Source organism: Anthonomus grandis, chromosome 3 (genome assembly GCF_022605725.1).
Source record: "Anthonomus grandis grandis chromosome 3, icAntGran1.3, whole genome shotgun sequence".
Taxonomy (NCBI): domain Eukaryota; kingdom Metazoa; phylum Arthropoda; class Insecta; order Coleoptera; family Curculionidae; genus Anthonomus; species Anthonomus grandis.
The window spans coordinates 531,747-559,601 of record NC_065548.1 but is presented as its reverse complement, the minus strand read 5'-3'; the positions used below and the strand labels follow the sequence as shown (position 1 = coordinate 559,601).

The window sequence follows — 27,855 nt, the reverse complement described above, 5'->3', positions numbered from 1 at the left end:
CAAAAACCCCCCGATTCCCCATTTTTATATGGATATCTCGAAAACCTTTTAAAAAATTGAACCTAGAATTGCTTTTTGCCGCATTCATTACCGACCACCTGGAAATAGAATATGCCTGGAATAAAATTGAAAATTAGTCCTAAAGCATTAAAGACAAATATAATACAATAACTTGAACAACATGAAAAGTGATGTCTTAGGCAGAGACATTCAGATGACGTTTGAGGCTCAAACACCGCTCCTAGGAACTAAGATTTGGCAATTTTGGATCCAAAGAATGAAACCTTCATTTGTTCTGAAGACCCTCGGCCGTGCAGAAGAAAAAAATCAAATCTAACATTTTCCTATTCGGTTTTTCCTATCCGGAACAGTCTAAGGCCCTTAAAACAAATTGGTAAAATCGTGCAACTGACAAAAAGGAGCGTGAAAGAGAGAGCGAAAGAAGTCCCTGCGGTTGAAGGGCGGGCGGTGTTGCCGCGACAGCTTATTTCTCTCGAGGGTCCTCCACTTTTTCACCGGGAAAAACCTGAAGGGGGGGCCTGCAACTGACGATTTTTCGGACTTTTCCCCACATCATAAGAAAGCTTTTTCCCTTCGTTCGTTATAAAAAGTGTGAATTATTTCATTCCAGGCACTGTCACTGGCACTGGACTCGACTAGTTCACGCACGTTCTCCGATCTGCCCTATGGAAGTTTCGGAGGTTACACGTGCGGACGGCAGCTTAGTAAAGTGAGGAGGTTCCTGGGGACTCTGGTGCAATTCGGGAACGACATCAGCGCCGATGTCGGAGAGAGGGTTAAGAATTTGGTGCTTAATTTGGTGGTAAGTAAGGAGGAAGAAGGAGAGACGAGTGGTGTTCGCAAGAGACTCTCCTGCGATGTTTATATTGAAATTAAATTGAAATGTTTGAGGAATTTATAGTGTTTGAAAGACTATAGCTCTTCCAGGGTGTAAAACCTACTTGGATATCTTAAAAGCAACCTTTTTTTGGTCAACTTAAACGTTAAGAAGGATATTTCTTTAATCTTAACTTTTTGAACACAAATTATCAATCGGGGGGGGCCAACGAAAGAGAGGACCAGTTGTTGGGGTATCATGCTTCAAAGGACCATAATGTGTTATATAGTCACGTTGTATGTCAATATAATATGTTATATATCAAATATCTGTCAAAATGTATTACTTTCGTATCCTAAATAAAGCCCAAATAGCAAATTTCAACCCAATCGGAACCATAGTAAAAAAGTTACAATAGTCACGTGACCCAAAACTCAAATGTCAAATATCTGTCAAAAATAGTAATTTCATCCTAAAGCCATATTTTAGCGCGTAAGCGTCTTACTCGGTTGCCTTACAATGTCTTAAGCGTTACGTGATCATATGGTTGTGCTCGAATGACGTCATGTCTAACAGCTGTCAGAGTCTAAATATTAGTAAATATTAGTTGCATTCGCTTTGGAGACTAACCTAAACCATGAAAACACCCATTTGTCTAAGTTTTTAAAACGTTTTGAGTCTAAATGCGATCTCATACATTTTAAGAATCAGATCAAGAGGAAATACAATAAACAAAAAAGTTGTACTGGCATAAACTCACTCATATTTTTTTTCACAAAGAAATAAACACAAACTAATCAAAAATCAATTTAAAAAAAATATCCGCGCAACCTCACCTTTACGTTCTCCACTGTATTTTTTGCAAATCTATTCGCTCTTTTGATAATTTATTATTTTCTGCATTTTTATTTAATAATATTAAATATTAAATAATATTTTATTTAATAATAATACTAAGAAATATAATGCTTCTACTCTAAAAAAATATCAAAAAATTGATATCAATATTTATTGTTATTATTGTTTGTATAGCTTCCTTTTGACTTTGACACATCGAGTTTATTAGCGATCTCGGAAGACCGCTAACGGACGCTTATAGCCGTTTACTCGCTAAAATATGACTTAAATAAAGCCCAAATACTAAATTTAAATCCAATCAGACCAATAGCAAAATAGTTGCAATGGTCACGTGACCTGGAAGTCAAATGTCAAAAATCTATAATTCCATCCTAAATAAAACCCAAGTACCAAATTTCAAGCAAATCAGACCAATAGTTAAAAAGTTACGGTAGTCAAGTGACCTTAAAACATAGTCATGTCAAATATCTGTGAAAATTTATTAATCTTATCCTAATAAAACTCTAGGTACCAAATTTCAACCAAATCGCACCAAAAACAAAAGAGTTATGATACTCGGCTTAAAAATCAATAATTTCGATAAATTTTTATTTATATCCCAAAAGCATTGTTTTAAAGAGGCCCTAGACGGTCAATCGTTTGAGAAAAAGATTGAATCAATCATTGGCGGTCGCTTCAATTATCCATGAATTTTTTGATCAAAGTTTCATTCCCAAATTCAATCATCAAAAGATGTTTCGTTTTAAACGGTACTGTTCCCGATGTTTTCCTATTTTTGTGAATTTTTAGTGATAAAATTTCAAATATAGTGTGTTGAAACGATGGTCTCAAGTGCAGATTTAGGCTTCCTTGCTTTGACTTTAGCTGCCGTCAAGTCAAAAAAACAGAAAAAGAAGAGGACGCGAAGGTGGTCAAAACAGTGGTATAAATTAAGAAACCGCTTCACTCATGAACATTTACTCGATGTTTTGTGCAAAACAGAACCTGAAGATTACAAAAACTTCCTCAGGATGGACCAAGAAAGTTTTGATTTTTTATTAGAATTAGTGAGGCCTAGAATTAGTGAGGCGAAAAAAAAGACACTAATATGCGTGATGCGATTCCTGAAACTCAGAGACTTTCCATCACATTGAGGTACCTAGCTTCTGGTATGGATTTGGAAGACTTGAAGTTCATGTGCGCCATTGCTCCTCAGACTCTGGAACTTATAATAATGGAAACTTGCTCAGCAATTTTCGAGGCATTAAAAGATAATATTCAGGTAAGTTTTGAAAATGTTTTTATTACACATATAAAAAAAAAAAAAGGAAACATAAAAATAAATTAAAGTGTCTAATTCACATTGACAAAAATGTTGAAAACAAGTCCGCCGCACTTTCTTCTTGCAAATTTTCTGCACTGGGTTGTGGTGAGTGCATTACAGAAGGGGCAGAGCCTCGGGAAGAACTGTCATTGGCTTCAGGTGGAGAGTGTATTGATTGTTGTGACGGAGATGGAGAGCACATTGGTTGTCGTGACAAAGATGGATACCACATTGTTTGTTGTAACGGAGGTGTATATGGTGCGGTGAGACAGCGCTGCCAACTATAACCTGACTGTGGTGACGCTGGAGGTTGAGAGGGTGACCAACGTGGGTGCGTTCCAAAACGCAATCCATCCCTTGTTAAGCTACCCATTTCTGCTTCAAAAAGCACATCATTTATAATTTTTTCGGCGAACCGCTTTTGGTCTGGAAATAACTTTTTCAGTTTTATAGCCCAACCCTTAGCTAGTATGTCCTCTTTTAGCTCAGGTCTTCTAAAATACTCTGAAGCCAGTTCCACTAGGTGCTCAGTTGGATCTGGCTAACCTTTTTTTTTCTTTCAAAAAGGCTGTGGAGTTCGGGTATGAGTGATGGAAGCTAGTGCAGTTTCATTAGTACGAGTAGAAGCAGTACTTGAAGCAGGAAATTGCTGCGAGTCTTCAAGCAACAGTGACTGCAACAAAAAACAAATAAATTAGTTAAAACAAAACTATGGAATAATAGTAAAGATGTTATGCTGTCCTATGAGTATTTGATATATATTTTTCTTTTTTTCAGATTCCAAAAACTAAAGAGGGATGGACGCAGGTTGCACAGGAATTTGAAGAAAAATGGAACTTTCATAAATGTGTAGGAAGTGTTGATGGCAAACACATATTAATCCAAAAACCCTCCCATTCGGGGTCTTACTATTATAACTATAAAGGTTCGTTTAGTATTGTGCTTATGGCGATTGTAAATGCAAATTATCATTTCATGATGATCGATGTCGGAGCAAATGGCCGGGTGTCAGATGGTGGAGTGTTGAAGAATACGTTATTTTGGCGCAGGTTGTCTGAGAATCGGCTAAATATGCCAGATTCTCGACAGTTACCAGGTACTAATAAAAAATTTCCATATGTGTTCGTTGGCGATGAGGCTTTCCAACTGCTTCCTAATTTTATGAAGCCCTATAATAGAGCTGTTTTAACAGATAAGAAAAGGATCTTCAATTACAGATTATCCCGAGCACGCAGGATAGTCGAAAATGTGTTTGGAATACTTACAAAGAGATTCAAGGTATTCCAAAATAACATTAAATTTCAACCACATAAAGTTAGAAAAATTGTTATGGCATGTTGCCATTTGCACAATTACTTGTGCTTAAGAAATAGAAGGAACTATTTGCAACCACATGACGTTGATAATGCAAATTCTTCTACCGGTAGTGTGGAACCTGCTTCATGGACACAAGGAACTCAACTACTGCTACAACTTCAAAGAACCAAAGGTAACTCAATAGTTGAAGCCAAGAAAATAAGGGATAACTTTTGCGAATTTTTCAATACCTCTGGGTCAATCCCATGGCAACAAAATTGTTTGAATAATTGAAATAATTTAATTAAACTTATCAACCTTTATGTAATGACACCCTATATATAATTATAATGTATAATAATAGATATATATGTGATAAGAAAAACTCTTACCTCTGAAGTTTCTGTTGATGCAATTTCAATTTGATCTTTTATAAATAAAAGGTCGTTGTAATACCAGCGCGATGGTTCAGGAACATCATCCGCTGACGCCCCAGACACTTTTTTTGCTTCAATTGCCTTGTATTCCCTGTTAAAATTAGTTCTCAAAGTATTAATTTTTTGTTTTAATTTTTGAATAGTGAAGTCCCCGCTTTTTTTATTTCTATTAAAGTAGTCCTTGCTTTTCACTTTCCACAGCTCTGGAGAATCTCGATATAAATCTATTAACAAGCTTGGAAACTCACGTTCCGATTTTGCTTCGTTGTTGTCGGCCTGCGAAGAGTCATCCATGATTGCTTCTGAGCGTCTGACTGTTGGAAAAGTTGATCAAAACGCTCCTAAACGGTCAAGCGTCCTCTTCAATCATTTGCGTCATTCAAACTTTTCATCAATGACCATCAATGATTGACTCAATCGACAAACGGGTTTCTAGACGATCAATCATGCTTAATTCCATCAATTGGCGCAATCATTAGATCAAAATGATTGACCGTTTAGGGCCTACTTAAGAATTGAACATTTATTAATAATAAACTAAATGGCATAGAACTCACCTAATACATATTTTAAATTAAGTAGATCATTACGACTGACCCGTGTATATATTCGAATAATTTTAATAAAATAATAGGACACATTTCATTTTGACTCACCCCGGTATAAAGACACTGACTTTTCAAAAAAACGGCATTTTTCGAAGACGTCTAAATGTTTGCCGAATTTTTCTGGCCGCAATACACAATTTCCCCAATTGATATGCACATATCCGGAAAGTCCATTCATTTTCTTATTAGGTGCTTCCTTTCCCTGATCGTTTTCCGTTCATTTTCATTGATAATTTTACAAAATACCCAACCAAGTCCCGGTCACCTGTCACGAGAAAAAAATGTTCCCACACCAGGCGTCAAAGTATTGTTCCCACTCCATTTCTTTAGAGTTTAGATTGATACCTCCAATTACCTGTAAAAACGTGACTTTTTTTATAAAATCGCATTTTTTTGGTACTATCGCTGGAACCCGGAAATTTTAGTATGTATTGTAAAATAAAATTTCGGATCTTTTAGAACTTACTTACATCAATCCATAATTACGTTTAATTTACCACAACACTAAATTCCACCCGAATAAAATAAACCAAAGCCGCTTAGCAAATACGCATTTTAACTCTCGAATAACAGAAAGTTCCTGTTAGTAATTCATCATCGAGCAGCAACAGAATCTAAAAACCCTAAACCTATATGCCAGCAACAATTTGAAATAATAATACTAATAGATTGGCGAAGGCGCGTAACACCTCGGTGCGATTTAAAATAATTGTTAAAAATTGGCGAAAACGCCGGCCATATTTCAGATATTTCAAATATTTCAAATTGGCTCGGACCCCCGTTTAAGGAATCGCCGAGAATTATTTTACTCTAAACGCTGAAACCGTCGACAACGGTGCCAATAGAACCGCATTCGTCAGTAATTCAATTATTTTTCACGGTCTTATCGGTGCGTTTTTAATAATTTTATACTAAATGAGTTTAGGATGCGGCAACGTTGTATCTTTTCGTTTGAACGCGTGCATCGAAGTTTGATATACTGAACGTAGACACTCACCTGCACGGAAAACGGAGCACTTTATGTATAATTTCTTTGAAATTAATATAAAAAAAATAAATGTTGCGTTGCATTTTCCTAATAACAATTTACCCACATAGCAAACATATATTTTATGTAAATGCTATATATGTATATTCATAATATCCTGACGTATATATACATACAATGTCTATTTTCAATGCTCGGTTTATTTTATGGATATGAAATAAATATCTAATTGTCACACACTAGGTAATACATGGATACTATATACATACTATATACATGGATAATACTATTGGTATGTACAGTGTATATTCTAAATATACTAGATATTGAAACTGTATCCGAGGGTTACATTTTATAGATCTCCCATAAACATCTATTATATTCTATGTATTTATAGAATATACAAATACATTTTTATTATTCCAGGATATATAGGGTCTACCAATAGAAGTGATAGAAGTTTAGTGGGCCATGTACGCAAAATGGTATGTGTCAAAACGCGGATCAAGCGTCAGTTGTGTTAAGAATACTTTGACATTTCATCATGAATCTTTTAAGTCAAGAGCAAGGTATAGATATCGTGAAAAGGTATTACGAAAATGCGCAATCGGTTAGAGCCTGTTATCGTGCTCTTAGAGAAGATTTTGGCCATCGTGGACGGCCTTCTGAGCACAATTAATAAGTTTGAACGGGAGTACACTCTTCTGGATAATAAGCCACCAACGCGACATAAAAGTGCGAGGCCGCTGCAAGAGAAAGTGTTGACGCGAATAACAATGTGTCTGTTTTGCGCCGCTCTCAGCAATTAGGCATTTCATCAATGTCTCTGTGGCGCATTTTGAAGAAAGACTTAGGCCTACATCCATATAAGATGGTTCTAACTCAAGAATTGAAGCCTGCTGACCATGGTTTGCGAAGAACGTTTACCGACTGATTGCCGATTTTAAAAAACAAATCATCTTTTCAGATGAAGCCCATTTTTGTCTTAGTGGCGTTGTCAATACGCAAAATTGCCGCTTCCGGTGTCAGAACAATCGCCAGAAATTAGTACAGGTGCCATTACACCCGTTAATAGTGACTGTGTGGTGTGGTTTGCATGTCGGTGGAATTCTCGGTTCATACTTTTTTGAGGATGCAGGGGACCGTACTGTAACAGTCAACGGAGAGCGCTACCGCGACATGATAACAAACTTTCTTTGGCCTGCAATTGATGGTGGAGACTTCGAACAGAATTGGTTTCAACAGGACGGAGCAACATCACACACCGCCCGAGCCACAATTAATTTATTAAGAGAGCGTTTTGAAGATCGAATAATTTTGCGACATGGCAACCAAGGTCCTGTGATCTTACTCCCCTGGACTTTTTTCTTTGGGGATATGTGAAGTCAAAGGCGTATTCTAATAATCCTCAAACCATCAATGAGTTGCAAGTTAACATAACTAGGGTTATTCGCGAAATTCAGCCCAAGTTGTTAGAAAAAGTGATTGAAAATTGGGTTCATCGTCTAAACGTCTGCCGCCGTAGCCGAGGTGGACATCTTAATGATATTTTGTTTAAAACATAATAAACTACAACATGAAACATCAATCATAGAAATTAACCAATTCGTTTTTATATTTTAGCAATTTAAACTTTTATCATTCTTATTGGTAGACCCTATATAATAAATATTTCTAAGGTATATAGGTACCTACATCCATGAAACATGTTCTGGATTTACCATATATGTGCATAATTTCATAGGTAACAAAATGACGTCTTGAATACGTAATTTTTCGTACTTTCTGGTTTACATGACGTACAAATGTGACATCCAAAATGAAGTCCTAAATAAAGGCTTAAACGTAATTGAAAAACGCTTCTGGAGGACGTCAAATATTTACATAGGATGACATTTAAAGACTATTTTAGGTCATTTAAAATGACCTTAGTAAAATAGTAAGTAACTTTAAGGTCTTAAAATAGTTTTTGAGGACTCGAATATCGAGAAAAAATATTTTTACTTAATATATATATTTATTTATTCATTTGTAAGTATAACAAAATAAAACAAAAATTCGTTGGTCAAGGAAACCCTAAAAAAGAAGGAAACATTTGGCAGAAAAATACTGAGAACTTTTAATTTAAATAAATATAAGTTCGCGCCCATAAAATATGCCATGTTTTCCTGTATTTTTTTTAATCTATAAACAAGATTAGATCGAGATGTAAACGCTGTATAAAACAAAACTTTTTTGTATAAAACCGGTATGTTTCGGGCGGCAGAACATTACAAATAGAAGTAAACATTACATTTTAACAATGTAGCTTTTTACATTCACTTATATAATAAATATTTAAAATTATATATTGTTCTTAATGCATTTTAATAGGATTTAAGGATTTTATTGCTTAACTTAAAATTAAATCAAATAAAAAAATTAATTCTCGTCGATATTTAAAATCTTAAAATATGAAACAATATTCTTGATCTAATCCAATTTGTATACTTAATTAAAAAAAGTCAATTACATATCTTATTTTAGTCACGTGATAGTTTAGTTAAAGTTAATTGGCTTTGGTTTAAAAAGCAAGCGCCTTAGTACGTATTTGTTGTACAACAGGTGCAGGTAATCCCGGGTAGAATTCTCGACATTGTCTGTTCTTTTTTATTTTTTTACTACTTTTATTACTTTAAAATTTTGTTTTTTTTTTACCAATCAGGACGACATAAAGTCCTTGTCCTTGACCTAGTTGCCTAAAAGATAACAGAAAATGCCTGGACGAAATAAAAAATCGTTTCAAGTACTTAGAATAAATGGCTCTAAGACACTGAAACAACAGAGAAAACAGTCAAATTAGATAAAATATATAGCAGTTACTATTCAAACTAGCTCCCATAAGTCCAGATTAAATTGACTGTCACTCACATAATGGATTATAGATGCTATCACTCGAACTCCTAAAAAAATTGTTACTACGTTAGAGACTATTCTGCTTTTTGTTTCATAAAAATATTTCAATTATTTCTGGAGATTTAGGACTTTGAAGTCGGACATCGCCTTGAAGCATAAATAAGCCTGTTTCACCGCCACCACTTCCAAAGAAATTCGTTGCTTCAAAAATTATCGCTTGTACTGATTGAAGCTTTAAAGAATATTCAGTCAATATACGTTAAGGAATATTTTGCTTTTTGTTTCATAACGATGTTCCTATTATCTCTTGAGATTCAGAAGTAAGTCATCACTTTGACACATGAACCTGCTCCACCGCCACCACTCCCAAAGAAATTGACAACACCATATCTGGATTCTGAACTATGTCTTTTAAAGCACATGTGAAGCGAAAACTAGATATTGCCTATATGCGTTTGAGGAAACTCTGGAGCATCAAGAAATATATACCGTCAAAGACAAAATATTTTCTCTGTAACAGTTTGGTCTTGTCTATATTATGGATTACAGAGATGTTGCGTTTACGGAAGTTCATTAACAACGGAAACGGCAAATTCATTTCAAAAATTACAGTTTAACTCCTGTTGACGTTTTTTCCTTTAATATAACATACAGAGAACACATTACGCCTCACTTGGATAGGCTTTCCATTTTATCAATGACTAACAGGCGAAAATGTCATTCGCTCAGTTTTAAAAACTGGTCAGCCACCTTATTTGCGTCGGTTATTTTACTGCAATCGACATAACCATGATATAAGGCAGATAAATAATTTCTTAAGTCCGCAACATAAAACTGCGAATTTCCAAAAATCATTATTGGCTGGGCATATTCGTCTTTTAACGTATGCTGGCCGCGATACCCAAAAATGACCACTGCCTAATGGCCGCCATTTTTATAGTGGTTGTGTCCTTTTGATGTTGGTCACTCTGAACATTTTCAGTGCTGCCAACAAAAAAAATTAAATTGACGTTTGACGTGTGTGTATAGCGGATTGCCTAGTTTTTGGCGATTCGTAAACGACGCTTGGGTATATATATCTTCCTCCTTATTTAATAATCCTGTCTTAAATTCTTAACTAAACGTAACTTTCTATTTTGTATTTTTGTAAACATAACCTCTCGAAATATTGTTTTGTTTCCCTACAATTGGCACCACTGAAATTTGTCAGAGTGACCAACATCGAAAGGACACAATTACACAAAATGGCGGCCCCCTAATAGTGGTCATTTACTTTTCATTGAATTAACAGTCCAGGTATATTTATTAGGTTCGTGTGAATACTATGTTTTAAAGCAAAATTGACAGATGAAAATGTCAACATGGCTGTTGAGCGCCATCTTGGAAAAAAAATGAAATAGAAAGGGCACATCATTTTAAAGCTCCTGACAAGTACTTTATAACCCTAGAATATAAATTCAATATCTTTACTTACTACAAAATGGTGGTACATTTAATAATAACCTGAATACATAAACATTTACCTTGATATATCGAATAAATACATTGAGTTCAATTGAGAAGATGCTGGAAATTGTTGTATTGAATTTCTTGACACAGGGACAGTCGGTCCGAAATTTCTCACCGAACATTTTCAAATACACTAACATCGATATATTTACAAATATTCGTTATTTTCTGTCGTAAATTCAATACTGAAGCAGGTTCGGTTTCGTACACCTTCAAATAGCCCCATAAAAAAAGTCTAGAGGTGTCAAATCTGGCGAACGAGCTGGCCATTGCACAGGTCCTCGACGGCCAATTCAACGACCGGGGAAATTGTTATCTAAATAGTCACGAACTTGTCTGAAGCAGTGTGGTGGAGGTCCATCTTGCTGGAATACAATATCCATATCAAGAGTTTCGGTGATTAGAGGGTTAATAGTATTTTCCAGCATATCCAAATACAGTTCCCCTGTTAAATTTTGTTCGATGAATAAAGGCCCCACAATATGTAGTAAATAAAGATATTGAATTTATATTCTATGGTTATAAAGTACTCGTTAGGAGCTTCAAAATTATGTGCCACAAGACCACCCTTTACATTTAATTTTTTTTTCAAGATGGCGCTCAGCAACCATCTTGAAACTTTAATCTGTAAATTTTGCTTTAAAACATAGTATTCATTCATCAATTGCATTACCTCAAGTTTCAATATCTTGAATTGATCCGTTCAGAAAATAAAGAGGGAGGGGGGACATTAAAGAAAAGTACTGTACTATATGTTACATCAAGAACAAAATTTTATGCTATTTTCGCTTTCTTATTGATGGTACCTGAAAAGTCTATACTAAGTTTTAAGTACTTTTTCAGTTAATTATAAGCTTCCATTAATATTCTTTCCATTAAAATTTCACTGAATTGATTTCCAGAGTTCCAGTCTAAACATCGAAGATTTCCATCATTCCTTGCAAGACGTGACGAATTTTCCCCTGAGGCCGTTCGTGCTCCCCTTTTTAAAAGCCCACATCCCGATGCTCCAAAGGGAGATCCACGCCCTGGCCAGACTAAATAAACAAGTAAGTCCCTCGGGATCTTCTCTATCTAATGGGGATTTCATTCGGAAATTTAATGAAAAATAAATACGAACCTCTGATCATTTTTTAGCCGTCGTTGCAGTACGTGAGAACGCACGACCACGTCATCCTGGAACCCACGCATTCGCCCTCAGAACCCTCGGAGATTTTTATGCCCGTCAACGAGGGTCATTTAACGAACGGAGTGAAGAGACGCTCGCCGGAAGGGTGAGTTTTTTTCCCATGATTTATACATTCAAATTTTTCACGTTTTTTTCTCCTCCTCGGTAGACCCTACGAGAACGGTCTGAACGGCTCCCAATTGGAGGACTACCCTACAGCCAACAAGCGACCCTTCATCTTCAACAACCACCAGCAGACCTTCTTGAACCCCACCAACACCCACGTGTTTGACTATCAACCCCCCGGTCCCACCCCCATCAAAATGGAGGAGCACCCTCTGAACACCAAAGGGGACGAGGAGTGGAGGAACATCCACGTGATGCTCAACTGTATCTTGTCCATGGTGGAGAAGACTAAAAGGTAAGTGTGTTTCCTTTCAAGGTCAATGCGTTTGTTGTTTCTCTACGGCGCAAGTCCAAAATTTACCACTCATGCGTCTTGGTCAGTGCACTTGATTTCTCATTGACACTCAATCACACATTCATTTCTCAAAAAAACAATCGGAAATAAATTTTGTCTAAAATTAGTGTAAAATGACCAAAAGTCACACTATGATTTTAGCGTTTCCGAATTATCACAAGTTAAACCAAAGTTTATGGATGATAGTGCTTTAACCTCGAATTTAAAACCGAATATCTCAAGACCTGCTAAAGATATTTGGACCAAATGAACTGTTTTGAAATCAGAGGAGTTTTCCCAAACATTTATGTATAGTACTTAAATAGAACCCCTTGGATAAAGCATTTCCAAGCTATCATGAATTAAAGGGAAAATTATAATCGGGTCTTGATTGACCTTGAACCGAACTACTTAGGTTTAAGCCCATTATAAGAGCTTTAATAAAGCAATAATTTATTCCAGGCAGTCATTTTTCTACAGTTTTCTGCATTTTTAACTGATAGAATTTTAATTTGATTTTAACTGAACTTGATTTCTGGATCATTCCAAGACTCAAAGAAGAAGTCAACACCAATTGCCTGGAAAAAAACAATAATTTATTACAGGCACTCCTTTTTGTCCTTAAAATGCAACTGAACCCAACTACTTGGATTTTAAAATTTAAAGTATAACTGAAATTTTTAAAACTAACGATTTTGAGCTATGACTGACTTTAACGAAGGATACACTTGGATCATGCTGATTTTCGACGGGATTCTCGAGTTCAAAACCAAAAAACTATTAGAGATATTTGGACAAAATAAACTATTAAAGGTTCAATAAAGCAATAATTCATTCCAGGCACTCCTTTTTCCTTTTAAAATAGAGTGTCAACTGCTTGGATCACGATAGTGCTTTAACTCGAACACTCGGATTTAAAACCGAATATCTCAAGAACTACTAAACAAATTTGGACCAAATGAACTGTTTCGGATTCAGAAGAGTTTTCTTAAACATTTATGTCAAGAAGTTAAAATGCCTTGGATGAATCGTTTCCGAGCTATCATGAATTAAAGAGAAAACTTTACTTGGGTCATACTTGACCTGGAACCGGACTACTTGGGTTTAAGCCCAATAATCTCAAAAACTATTAGAGATATTTGGACGAAATAAATTATTAGAGCTTCAATAAGGCAGTAACTCAGTCCAGGCAGTTATTTTCTTACAGTTTTATGCCTTTTTAACCTGATTTCTGAATCATTTTGACACTCGAAGGAGAATTCAACCCCAACTGCCTGGAAAAAAACAATAATTTATTACAGGCACTCCTTTTTGCCCCTAAAATGCAACTGAACCCAACTACCTAAATTTTAAAATTAGTATAATATAACTGAAATTTCTAAAACTAACGATTTTGAGCTATGACTAACTTAAACAAAGGATACGCTTGGATCATGCTGATTTTCGACGGGATTCTCGGGTTCAAACTCAAAAATCTTGAAAACTATTAGAGCTATTTGAATAAAATAAGTTGCTATGAATTTAGTAAATGTCTCTCTAATATTTGTACAAAGTGAGTAAAATCTCTAAAATTAACCATTTCTGAGCTATCACCCACTTAACCTAACACAAATCGTAATTGACTTTCAAACGGACTACTCGGATTTAAACCCAAGAATCTCGATAACTATAAGAAATATTTAGACAAAATCAGTTGCTATAGGTTCAATACAGCAATAATTTAGTCCATACAGTTTTATGCCTTTTTAACCTGATTTCAGTATCATTGCTTCTCCAATAAAGCAATAATTTATTCCAGGCATCCTTTTTTTATCTTTAAAATAAAACTGAGCTCAACTGCCTGGAATAAATAATTTATTAGCGTGTTTTCTGGACGTTACTCACCCTCAAATTACAGTTCAATCCTAAAATTAATCCATGAATTTAATCCGTACAGTCATGTCTCTATAGTCTTGTGAGCTTTTAACCTGATTTCTGGATTATTTCTACCCTTAAAGAAGAATTCAACCCTAAGTGCCTGGAATAAATTAATAATTTAGTCCAGGCATCCCTTTTGTCTTTAAAATACAACTGAATCCAACTGCTTGGGGTTATGCTTGAACCATGATAGTGAAATATTTTAATTGAAAACTGAATATCTCAAAAACTTTTAATGATATTTGAATAAAATGAGCTATTTTGGATTCAAAAGAGTTTTTTCTAAAATTTATGTAGATCACTTAAAACCCCTTCGATGAACAATTTTCGAACTATCATTAATTAAAGGGAAGAACGACTATTTGGATTTCAACTATAAAATATCAAAAACTAATAAAGATATTTAGACGAAATAGGTTTAATAAAGCGATAATTTAGTCCAGGCAGTCACTTCCCTCCAGTTTTGTGTTTTTTTTTAACTTGATTTCTCGCTCATTTCAACCCTCAAACTTAGTCAACCCTAAGTCCTTGAATAAACAAATAATTTACTCCAAGCATCCTTTTTTTACCTTTAAAATCCAACCGAGCTCAACTGCCTGGAATAAACAATTTATTAACAGGATTTCTGAATGTTTCTCACCCTCAAATTACAGCTCAATCCTAATTGCCTGGAATAAAGCAATAATTTATTCCGGGCACTTATTTTCTTGTATTTTTGTGCATTTTTACCAGATTCCTGGAGTATTCCTTACCTTAAAGAAGAATTCAGATTCAAGTGCCTGGATTAAGGCAATAAATTGTTCCAGGCTTTTTTTTGCCTTCAAAATACCTACAACTGAGTCTAACTGTCTGGAATTTTGAATTAATATAAGATAGATAACTAAAATATCTAAAACTAACGATTTCCGAACTATGAGATACTTAAGCGCAGGATACACTTGGGTCACCTTCAGTCAGACTACTCGGGTTTAAACCCAAAAATCTCAAATACTACTAATGGTATTTGGACTAAATAAATTGTTATGTATTTATTAAACATCTCTCTTAAATTTGTATAAAATAAGTAAAATCTCTAAAATTAACCATTTCTGAGCTATCACCCACTTAACCGAAGAATACACTAGAGTCATAATTGACTTTCAACCGGACTACTTGGATTTAAACCCAAGAATCTCTAAAACTATTAGAAATATTTAGACAAAATCAGTTGCTATAGGTTCAATAAAGCAGTAATTTAGTCCATACAGTTTTTTGCCTTTTTAACCTGATTTCAGTATCATTGCTATCCCCGAAGACCAATAAAGAAATAATTTATTCCAGGCATCCCTTTTTTATCTTTAACATACAACTGAGCTCAACTGCCTGTAATAAATAATTTATGAGAGTGTTTTTGGGAAATTACTCACCCTCAAATTACAGTTCAATCCTAACTGCCTGAAATTAATCCATGAATTTAATCCGGACAGTCATGTCTCTATAGGCTTGTGCCCTTTTAACCTTTTTGATTTCTCGATCATTTCTACCCTCAAAGAAGAATTCAACTCCAAGTGTCTGGTATAAAGCAACAATTTATTCCAGGCATCCTTTTTTGCCTTTGAAATATAACTAAGCTCAACTGCTTGAAATAAATAATTTATTATCCTGATTTTTCCAACTGCCTGGAATAATGCAATAATTTAGTCCAGGCAGTCAGATGTCTATAGTCTTGTACACTTTGAACCTGGATTCTGGATCATTGATACCCTCAACGAAGAATTGAACCGCAAGTGCTTGGAATAAAACAGCAATTTGGCATCCCTTTTTGCCTTTAAAATACACCTGAACCCAACTGCCGGGAATTGAAATTAGTATAAAATAACTAAAATCTCTAAAGCTAACTATATTTGAACTATGACGCACTTAACTGAAGGACACACTTGGGTCATGATTGGCCTTCAACGGGATAATTTGGGTTTAACCCCAAGAATCTGAAAAAACTGTGAGAAATATGTAAGCGAAGAAGAGTTGCTATAAGTTCAGTAAATAATTATTTACAATTTAGTATAAAATAATTAAAATCTCTAAAACTAACGATGACACACTAAACCGAATGATACCCAAGAAACTCAAAAATTACTAGAGATATTTGGATGAAATGAGTCACTATGGGTTCAATAAATGTCTCTAAAATTTGTATGAAGTTAATAAAATCTCTAAAGCTGACACTTTTTAACTGAAGGATTTACTTTATTTATGATTGACTTTCACTCACCAATAATTTAGTCCAGGTAGTCTCGAATCTATAGTTTTATGCCCTTTCAACCTAATTTTTACCCTTAAAAAAGAATTGAACTCGCAAGTGCCTGGAATAAAGCAACAATTTATTCCAGACAAATTTCCTTGCCTTTAAAACCGGACTACTCGGATATAAAACCACATATCTCAAACGCTATAAGAGATCTATTCGTAAATTGCCTTGGATTCAGAAAAATTGTCTACTGAAAACCCTTTTAATGAACCATCTTTGAGTTACCACCCTATATATGAAAGAAAGATAGCAACTTAAAGGTAAAAAGGCACCTGACGAAATTTGTCAAATGTTTGACACCCTCATAAGAATTTGATCATCATGTGAGTGTAAACCTTCCTGAAACAACCCCCTCTCCAATAACCTCAAAACTCATTTGTAGGGCCTTGACGATTCTGCAGCAGAGAAACGCCAGCACCCAACCGGATCCGGCGACCGATTGGCTACGTAAACAGGATGTTAGCCAAGACCTGAAGAAGGTGGCGAACGAAATTATCAGTACGGCCATAAGGGCTGCCGAGGAAAGGGTGGCTGAGGTACCAAACAACATTCAAAAAGAAATTAACTTTGAATTTAATTAGAGGGTTTGCTTTGTAGGTGCGTAGAAGGGCAGAAGAAGCTGTCGTAGACGTGAAACGTCAAGCGGTCATGGAACTACAGAGGGCTGTAGCTGCCGCGGAAGCTCGAGCAGGCGAGCTGTTGGCTGTAGAACGGGCTAGAGTGGAAAAGGCTCTAGGAGGTGTGAAGTTTGTTGTGATTTTCAAAAAGTTTCTTGGTTAATCGAGTGTCTTTTTAGAGGCGAGGAAGCAGACTGACGAGTCTACCTCAGGAGAGTTTGCGGAGGGCGCTCAGTCCCCTTCTAGTCAACCGGCGCCCTCACAACAAAACGTAAATTTATTGGAATTTGAAAGGATTTGATAAGAAATGGATTTTTTGTTTGTTTTTAGGCTTGTTGGAACTGTGGAAGGAAAGCGAACGATACGTGTTCGGGGTGCAGTTTGGCCCGGTATTGTGGACCCTTTTGTCAACATAAAGACTGGGAGAATCATCATCAAGTAAGAGTTTTTTTTATTAAATGACGTAAATGTAGTCCCAAAATGATATTCGATGGATGTTCCCGACAAGCTATCCCAAAGACATCCAAATGATGTTGTACAAATGATGCCCAATGAATATTCAATAGAGAGTCAAAAGACACATTATTAGATGCCCATTTGGAATCCGTTATTTGTCCTATATTGTACACTTAGTTGTACCAATTTTGGGCACTGAATTTCCTTTTTGAAAGAAAAAACATTTAAATTAAGTAAATGCAATTGATTTTTTATTAATTTTTATCATTTGTTTACATGTCGGAGTCATTTCTATATTTTTTTCTAGTCTTGTTTAAAATAATAATTTAAAATAATTGACTAAAAATAAAGACTCTGACAAATGCATGTCCAAAATTGGCTATCCAATATTCATTACTTGAATGTACTGGATAAAAATTGAACTAATTTTGGTGTCCATTGAATATACTGGACTTGGGAGTCTTGCTATCTGTGTTCTGGACATTTGCACGAATCTTAACCTCAACTTAGTTTGACAACTTTGACAGTTATTTGACAGTTTTCCCGAATGTTTTCTCAGGTATGCAACAAGGAAAAAAGACCGACATCACTAGCCCCAACCGTGCCCACCCAACTAACAGTCGTGGCGCCCCCGGTGGCAGACACCCGCACCAAAAAGTGACACCCACGTAAAATGCGACGTATTAGGAAATCTTTTTAATTTATTTATTACTATTATTATTATTTATAATAAACTGTATTAATATTGTTACGTTTGTAAATAATTGTTATGGTGGCCCTCTGCGTTATATAGTATAGTCGAATTCAATGTAAATAGTTATTTCTCTGTAAGGTTCTGTTGTCCGCCATTTTGTTGTCAATCGCAAACAAAATGGCGGATGTGATGTACTCCGATTTATAGTATTTCTTAAGGGCGCGTTCATGCCCTTATGGTAATAATTGTATAAGTACTGAAAGGTGATTATCATTATTATAATAGTCAATTGGTATTATTTTGTTAATATTTTATTTGTTTATTTATTGTCGTATGGTTCGGTGCAATATGATGACTCTGTTATTAAAAAATTAAATAAGAAAATTTTTTGTGTCTGTGTTTATTCTCCCCTATAGATGAAAATTTATAAATAAAAAATCAAATTTACCCCACGTGCCTCTACCTAAAGCTCCACCTATTATAATAAAGTGCTACTTAACGTTCGTAAAATATAAGGCAAATCAACACAAATTATCATTATTTAAAATCTTTGCTATTTTAAGTGTACTATTAATTATGTTATCAAAACATTAAATTTAATAAAAATAATTAAATCAAATTTACTTCATGTTCCTCTACCAATAGCTCCGCTGACACAGATTACCTTAACTACACACACAGATTAGACAGATTACCTAATGTTTAGGTAATCTGTGCCGCTGATCATTCAAGTTCTGCTAAGCGTCAGTGGAATGTAAGGAAAATCAGAACAAATTTATTTATAGATATTATATATTAAATTGAAGTGAAAGGGGGCCGGCCCCACAGATGAACATACGGGGGATTCTTACATATAGTATTATGTAATTAGTTACTCTCGGGCGCGAGCTTATGTTGTTAACGTTATACTAGTGAAAACAGATGAAAAATTGTTATTTTATTATAAATAAACAAGGTAATTTACAATAATAATTGTGAGGAATTCAAGGATGTTCGGTTATAGATCGCACTAGTCGTGCTAGCTATATGAGAGAAAGAAGAAAACATTCCGTGTTTAATATTATATAATTTTGGTTAGAGATAATGAATAAAAGTACCGAACTGTTGGATGCTGACAAGGATGAGCCTGTATTTGAGATGCAGGTAAACCACTACTAATAATAAATATTAATTTAATCACTAGATAATAAGCTTTTCTAATATGCAATTTGTATATGCAAGCTGTCAAATTATAGTTAAGTCGTCCGCCATTTTGGATTTCGAAACGTCAGAGAATATTTCACCATTTTGACATTAAAAACTTTAAAAGAAATTTGTTCTTTGCAATTTCAGATCATCGATCCGTACTTACCGACGAAAAAGAAGACCAAGTTGCACATTATCGCGTGGGACCACAAGAAAACCTACTTCTTAGCCATTTTCGCGGCCAGTTTCGTTGTGTGGGCCGCCATATTCTTTCCTTTGTTATTTTATATGAACAATAATCAATAAATTGAAAGAGAAATCAAAAGACGTTTTTTTTATTTTGACCCACTCACTATGTGACGTCATCAGTAGGTGTCCAGATTTAAAACATTTTCGCTTGTCAGTTGTTTGAATGTCATTCTGACAGCTGTCATACCATAATACCATTTTTCTTTTCAATAATTCCTCTAAAGAGATTACAGCATATGAACACCAGTGCCAGTTAGTAACCTCGAAAAAGGCCGCTGTTAATCAGTAGAATTAAAGAAAAAATTGAAATGCAGCATTTGGCAACACTGATGACAATTTGATCTGTCAATTCAAATGTCAAAAAAAAGTAAGGTTAGTGTTGCTTCCTTCGTATTCCCGAAACTAATAATTTCTTACATTTGGACACGAATTATAGTGAATTGAATTTTATTAAATAATTTACCTTTTTACGTTACCCGTGTCAGCAAGTTAACATCACAAAGGGCCTAACAACCTACATCAAAATGCAACATCTGGCAACACCAATGTCAATATGATCTGTCAAATAAATATCAAAAAAAGAGTGAGGTTAGTTTGACTGATGCTCCTTGCTTGAAAAATCCATTTTAAAATAGACCAGAATCCAAATAAAAACGTAGTACAGGAAACCTTTTGTTTACCGAAATTGGATGTTTGAACTGCGTTTTTCATAATTTTACACGGCATAAGGAAAAATGTCGTATCATTACGTCGTCACGGCTCATAAGCCGACCGCGGTGACCGCTTGTGTTACTGGTAAGTTCATATTACTCCAAAAAAAGAAAAGGAAAGACTCGAACTTCAATTAAACCATATTTTAAGGCAACTTTACCTCTCCGGCCGATCTAAACTTAATAGTAGCAAAGAACAGCCGGTTGGAGATTTATTTGGTCACCCCGGAGGGCCTGAGGCCCATCAAGGAAGTCGGTTTGTATGGCAAAGTGGCTGTTATGAAGTTGTTTCGGCCTCAAGTAAGTTATGTTAGACTTTAAAAGCATCTTAAAGGGAAATTTTTGTAATTTTTAGCATGAAAAGAAAGATTTACTGTTTATATTAACATACAGATACAATGCCATGATTCTTGAGTGTGTTAAAGATGGCACAGATAGCTTAGACATAATTACGAAAGCATTTGGTGATGTCTCTGATAGAATTGGAAAACCTTCTGAAACAGGTATTTTGGCAGTAATTGATCCTAAGGCTAGAGTTATCGGGTTGAGGCTCTACGATGGTCTATTTAAAATCATACCTTTAGATAAGGATAATCATGAGTTAAAAGCAATAAACTTCAGGTAGGACTGTAACTTTTAACCTGTGAACACACTTTAATTCAATTCAATTTTTAGAATGGAAGAATTGAATGTAGCAGATGTAGAGTTTTTACACGGTTGTGCTAATCCAACATTGATTTTAATCCATCAAGATGTTAATGGTCGTCATGTGAAAACTCACGAAATTTCCCTGAGGGAGAAGGAGTTTGTTAAAATCCCTTGGAGGCAAGACAATGTTGAAACAGAGGCCTCGATAATTATTCCTGTGCCATCCCCCATTGGGGGAGCCCTAATAATTGGTCAGGAGAGCATTTTGTACCATGATGGGATTACTTCTGTTGCAGTGGCCCCGGCTGTTATTAAGGTAGAATACAATCATTATTGATTAGAAGGTGAAATTGTGCAATAAACATTTTTTTTTAGCAAAGCACCATTAATTGCTATGCAAGAGTGGATCCTAAGGGACTTAGGTACTTATTGGGTGACATGGCCGGTCATTTATTTATGTTATTTTTGGAAGTAACCAGTCGGGGGGATGGGCAAGATGTAGTCGGTGACTTGAAGGTTGAAATGTTGGGTAAGTATTACATTTTATATGTAAATTAGAATATTTCTTATTTTTGTGTTCCTAGTTAATTGTATTGAATTGATGAAAATAGGAAATGAATTTAATAATTATTTTTGTAGTAGGAAGTAATTGAGTGTGTCATTTTCAATATTTTTCATACGGTTGAAGTGATTTTTTTCGTTAATGTTTATGGTTACTTTTGATATTTTCCAGACAATTTAGATAATTTTCTTTCTTTTGCCAGATAGAGGAATTTTGTGATAAAATGGGAATTTCGGTTCAGTTTATCTGGATTAAATCATATCATTTAAATTTTGACTCTTAACAACTATCCCTGTGTCATAACCCTAATACCTCTAAAATCATATTAAAAATAGCTATTTTCTTCTATACTTTACCGAATACAAATAAAAACAATCCTTACTTACATGTACAGGTGAAATTGCTATCCCGGAATGCATCACTTACCTAGACAATGGGGTGTTATTCATAGGGTCCCGCCTAGGGGACTCTCAGTTGGTAAAATTAAATGTTCGACCCGATGAGAACAACTCTTATGTGACGGTAATGGAGACGTTCATCAATTTGGCCCCGATTCTGGACATGTGCGTGGTAGATCTGGAGAGACAGAGCCAGGGGCAACTGGTCACATGCTCAGGTGCTTTTAAAGAGGGCTCCTTAAGGATCATCAGGAACGGCATTGGGATTCAGGAGCACGCCTCGATCGATTTGATGGGGATTAAGGGGATGTGGGCGTTGCAGGCCAATGGTGAGTGTGTTTTTTTTTGCTTTTAATACATATTGTTCAAAATGTCATAAAAATTAAACAGAAATTACACCTAGATGAGTAAACAACATATGTATGTTTGTGCTTAATATAAAAAAATTAAAATTTTAAAAAACTACTATCAATAAACTAGCTGACAATAATATCATTTTTAACTGAATTATGGGTACATATAACATTCTTAAAGGCTTAGACAGTAAAAAAAAGCAACAATAAGCAAATTACTTCTATTTATTCAAAAAAAAATAGTATTTATTAACATTAATTAATATATGTGATAGATTTTTAAAGGAAGTTGATGAGGTTAATTCTGTGTTAGCAGTATTTTTAGATTTCGTAAGGGAAAAAACTGAATTTTCTTGGTACTGTATGAATGGCACTGTAAACTGGGGCTACTTGCACACATTTTCAGCAGATTTCCCAATGTACATTGTAACTTTACAACTTTGCAAAAATTAAATTGTACCGACCTATTTAAGGGCTACCCATGGCTGGTATAAAAATTGGAAGAATGCAGCCATTGATCCCAAAAAAAATTTGTTTGTGGGGTGTGCAAGTTACCCCATAGTTGGAGCAACTTGCACATCCATGAAAAAATGTTTATAAATTGCATTCTAAAGCATATTCTGTGCATGTTACCCCTTAATCATATAAAAAAAAAACGTATAACAAGGGCCACCATTACAACCAATTAAAAATATATATTTTTAAAGAAAAAATAATATATTGTCAAAATATATGAAACTTAAAAACAAATTCTGTACCTATAAATGCTTAGAAATATTAATAAGAAGTTATTAAATAATTAACAAACTTTATCTAGCAAAACTTTGGTAAAATAAGGTACATTCTTTGAAAAAATCAGAAGTGTGACAAAAACAAAACATTGGCTAATTATTATTGTCAACTAGGAAGTCGTTGCCTTGTCGGCATCACTGTCATCGACTGGAGATTCATTGTCTTCCGAATCCTCACACCATTCACATTCAAAATAAGGGTCTTTGCTGTCTTTATTACAGGGCCCACAAATCCAAGCTCGACACTTCGTGCATTGTATCCAATCAATTGCGCCTCTGTAGTCTTTCCAATTAATCTTGCAGATACCACACTGGCAGTTATTAGTCTTTCTTTCTCTCTTGCTTTTCCTGGTAGGGAGTTGCTGAGTGCATGGCAAAACGCTAGATGAAGAGAGTCCGGGTTCTAGGCTGTAGTTCGAAATTCCTCAGGAACGGTTAGAGGTTTTTCAGAAATATTAGGGTCTGTAACAGTGCGAGACGCATCACTTCCAGGTTCGACTTTTTTTCCCTTTTGCGTTTTTTCTCAACCCCTGTTCCACGGTGCTCTTTCAACAAATCAACCAAGCTGTTGTCTAAGACTCTTTCAATGTCTGCATCTTCTAGTCCACCAGGAATGCGCTTCAAAACTTCGTCGGGATTTGCAGGATGCAATCCAGTTGCTCTAAATCCTGATTTGAGATTCTCTGCTACATTTTGACTTACCCCTTTCCACAGTTTGTCCAGTAGGTTCGGAAATTGTTCTTTCGGGATACAGCCTTGAACCGCGACTCCTTTCTTCAAAGAAAGAAAGAAAGAAAATGTGCTATATTACGTAAGAATAATCTTGTGTACAAGCATCCTACAAGCTAAAAAAACAAAACAAAAATACAATTAAAAAATTGACAAAACAATGAACAAAATTAAACACAAGAAGACAAACCTTTTTGAACATACTTGAATTAAAGATAACTAAATAAAACAATCAATTACTAAAAAAAGGTAAACTTAACAAAACAAGAGAAGTTTGACAAAACTAGAGAAGAAAAAAGGAAAAAAAACTTTCCAACATGTCTAAGGTTAAAACCTATCGTTAAAAAAGTCATCCAGGTTATAATATGCGTTAGCCAATAAAAGCGTCTTTAATTCTCTTTTAAATTTCTTAACATCCGATAAATGTCTAACACATAGAGGAACATGATTGTAAATTTTTTTACTTATGTAAATTAATGAGTTTTTGGTAAGGGAAGACGTAGGAATAGGTAGGGGAACATTTACACGACGAGTCAAATGGCCAGTGTCAGAGGGTAGTTTGGGAATTTTGTGAATAAGAGCAGCTGTTTCTAAGATAAAGAGTGAAAAAAGAGTTAGGATTTTTTCAGAAATGATGAGGGGTTTGCAAGAATCTCTTAACTTAGCAGAACACAGGTATCTAACTGCTGTTTTTTGAATAATAAAGGCAATGTTAAGTAGCCCCTTATTGGTTAAACCCCAAAAAGACAAGCCATACCGAATATGAGATTCAATAAGCGAAAAGTACACTGAACGTGCAACCACCCCTCCCAGCTCTTGTTTTGCCATTCTTACTGCAAAATATCCAGAAGATAATTTCCCAGCTAAATGTAAAATATGATCTTCAAACCGCAGGCGACCATCAATGGTAATTCCTAGGAACTTGCAGCACTCTTTATTCTGCAAGAGGGAATTTTCGTCAAACATCAGATCCTGAACATCGCACTTAAACCCCATAATAGACGTCTTTCTTACATTAAACACGAGCCTGTTGGAAGCACACCACCCTGATAAAATCTGAAGGTCTTCAAGGATACAAGTCTTAATATAATCAGAATTTTTATGGCTCCATAGTATGGTGGTATCATCAGCAAACTGAACCACCTTGCCCTGCAGTTTCAATGAACTCAGTAAATAATAACAGTGGTCCCAACACTGAACCCTGGGGAACGCCGCATTTTAGGGATCTAGAAGCAGACAAACGCCCAGACATTGTAACCTTCTGAGTACGATTTGATAGATAGAACTCAAGCCATCGCAACGCTACGCCCCTAAAACCATATTTATCGAGCTTAGATAACAGTATTCCATGATCCACACAGTCAAATGCTTTGGATAGATCACAAAACACTGTCGCCGATGACTCTCCAGAATTCAAGGACACATAGACGCTCTCTAAAAAGCTAAAAACAGCATCATGAGTCCCTTTACCGGCTTGAAATCCAGACTGATTTGCAGACAAAATGCCATTATGATGTAAAAAGGACAAAATTCTGCTTTTTGCAAGTTTTTCAACTATCTTAGAGAGGGTAGGCAAAATAGAAATGGGACGGAAATTACAAGGCTGATCCAAATCTCCACCCTTATGAAGAGGGAAAACCACTGCCTCTTTTAAACATGAAGGAAAAATGCCATTATGTAAAGAATTGTTTATGGCAGAAACTAAAGCATTTAAGGCTGAATCAGGCAAAAAGAGTAACAACCTCGAAGATATTGATTATTATATAATAATCGGCACATTCTTAACTACTCGTTGAAAAAAAGTTTATGCGACACATTAGTACTCTCACATTTCAACTATGGTGACTTTATATACGGTCCATGTCTTACTGCTCTCGATAAACAAAAAATACAAAGGGTACAGAACGCATGCTGTCGATTGATATACGGAATTAGGAAGCGTGACCATATTACTCATAAAATTGTAGAATCTAACTGGCTAAATATGGAAAGCCGTAGAAAACTACATCTTTCAAATTTTGTGCATAAGCTTCTCAATACCACTAACACCTCGAATACTCTTAAAAATAAATTTCTGCCAAGGACAAGCATGCATGGACAAAATATTAGAAAAAAAAACAAATTCTCCATCCCGTTACATAAAACATCTATGTATAAAAGATCCTTTTCATATAATGCAATCACCTTATATAATTCCATACCTGATAATTTTAAAATATTTAATATTAACAAATTTAAATACAAAATGCGTTTGTTTTTATTTAATCAACAAATTCGCCATGAATAAGAAAGGATTTTTTTCTTTCTTTCTTACTAAAGACAAAAAGACACCTAAAATGAGCATGTTGAGGCAATACTTAATAAAAAAAAAAATAAAAGGGTAAATTAGAAAAAATGGGAGAATAACCAGGAAAAGTGTATCAGACTTGTGTAATAAACCAACCTTATAATATATTTGAAGAATTTATAAACAGGTATTGGCATTGTATGCTGAACTGGACTAGGCTTTGAAATTATTTCAAAATATAACTATCTACTTTTTAAAGAAAATCTCTACCTGCTACTGGATAAAGCTATATTACGGTCTTTTGTATCGCACAGTTTGTCGTTGTGTATTATAATGATTCTTTAAGTAACTTTTCTTTTCTTTCTACAATATGTGCGTACATTTAAAGAGCTATTCGCTAATAAGTTGCATGATATTATTTTATTTTCACTTCAAAGGGATTAGGTAGGTTAAGTAAGAGTAGCCACATGGCTAGACTTCGCCTTTCTTATATCTCTATAAAAATGTATGTATAATAATCACAACTGTAAACTATTTGTTTGTTAAATAAAAGACGTTTATTATTATTATTATTATTATTATATCCCTTCAGCTCCAGATGATTTATGGTTTTTTAGGCGTTTGATTTCATTTTTTTACTTCGGTAAGTTCGACAGGATGAAAGAAAAATGAATGCTCAACCGATACTTGTTGAAGATAGTGTAAGGGATCAATGTTACTACGAATGCCCTTGAGCAAGATATTAGGTATATCACAATAATAGTCGTTTAAAATGTCAGGTCTTAACTCCAGTTCCGATACTTTTCTATGGCAATGTCTAAAATGATTAATAATCGACCAACACTCTCTTTGCCTATTTGATGACATATTTAAGCGATCCCTATAATAATTAGATTTTGCTGCTTTAATTGTCTCTCTGTACAGACTACGGTATTTCTGATGATATACAAGGATATTTTCATTTGTGGTATATTTGCACAATTTAGTCAAAAAACGGAGGTTTTTAGCTGAAATTCTTAGGCCTCTTGTAACCCATGGTTTTCGTTTCTTAGTTTTAAGCCTCATTTTAAGAAAGCACTGATTGATCTTATCACACAGAACTTGAAAAAATAAAGTAAGTAGGTCAGAAGCCGTTTCAAGTGCATTCCAATTTACCGAAACTGTAGCAGCAGAAAAAGCATTGAAATTTCTCCTGCTGAAAATTCTTCCCATATAATTAGATGAAGATGATACAGTATTATATGGCATTTTAGCAAGAATAGCTTCATGGTCGAAAATACCAGATGGGAGTACTGTGCATAAAGCGTCATCAACATTTGTACAGAAATAGTCAATTGTAGTTGCAGATGAAGAAGTTATTCGTATGGGAGAAAGAACGTGCATTTTCAAGTCGTAAGAATTTAAAATAAGAATGGCAAGGTTTCATCAGTGTAGTTGATATTAAAGTCACCAGCCAATATAACCTTAGAGTGTAGGGACAACTTGGATAAAAGAGAATCAAGTTTGTCCAGAAACATAGCAATATCTCCTGTAGGTGGCCTATAAACACAAAGAATATATAAATTAAAACGCTTACAAAAAGAAAGACAGAATTCAAAAACATTCTCTAACA

The 27,855-nt window shown here is 34.9% G+C and overlaps 2 protein-coding genes and 1 long non-coding RNA gene across 3 annotated transcripts in view; all 3 read left to right on the top strand.

Annotated features, from left to right (window-relative positions):
• Positions 1-18,388, top strand: part of LOC126734714 (protein CBFA2T3) — a 72,732-nt gene extending 54,344 nt beyond the window's left edge. The window contains exons 4-12 of the mRNA XM_050438433.1: positions 632-823; positions 11,635-11,781; positions 11,870-12,006; positions 12,070-12,321; positions 16,947-17,100; positions 17,162-17,303; positions 17,361-17,452; positions 17,512-17,619; positions 18,197-18,388. Of these exons, the coding sequence (XP_050294390.1) occupies positions 632-823; positions 11,635-11,781; positions 11,870-12,006; positions 12,070-12,321; positions 16,947-17,100; positions 17,162-17,303; positions 17,361-17,452; positions 17,512-17,619; positions 18,197-18,298 (1,326 nt within the window). The 3' untranslated portion in view covers positions 18,299-18,388. The remainder of the gene's footprint in view (positions 1-631; positions 824-11,634; positions 11,782-11,869; positions 12,007-12,069; positions 12,322-16,946; positions 17,101-17,161; positions 17,304-17,360; positions 17,453-17,511; positions 17,620-18,196) is intronic.
• Positions 18,389-19,050: 662 nt separating this feature from the next.
• On the top strand, positions 19,051-19,841 carry LOC126734359 (uncharacterized). Its single transcript, XR_007660032.1, has 2 exons — positions 19,051-19,474; positions 19,664-19,841. It is a non-coding gene; the product is annotated as an uncharacterized LOC126734359 (long non-coding RNA).
• A 362-nt stretch (positions 19,842-20,203) lies between these two features.
• The window catches only part of LOC126733918 (DNA damage-binding protein 1), a 46,405-nt gene continuing 38,753 nt past the window's right edge, over positions 20,204-27,855 (top strand). The window contains exons 1-6 of the mRNA XM_050437385.1: positions 20,204-20,560; positions 20,627-20,775; positions 20,831-21,096; positions 21,151-21,439; positions 21,499-21,652; positions 22,080-22,412. Coding sequence (XP_050293342.1) covers positions 20,500-20,560; positions 20,627-20,775; positions 20,831-21,096; positions 21,151-21,439; positions 21,499-21,652; positions 22,080-22,412 — 1,252 coding nt within the window. The 5' untranslated portion in view covers positions 20,204-20,499. The remainder of the gene's footprint in view (positions 20,561-20,626; positions 20,776-20,830; positions 21,097-21,150; positions 21,440-21,498; positions 21,653-22,079; positions 22,413-27,855) is intronic.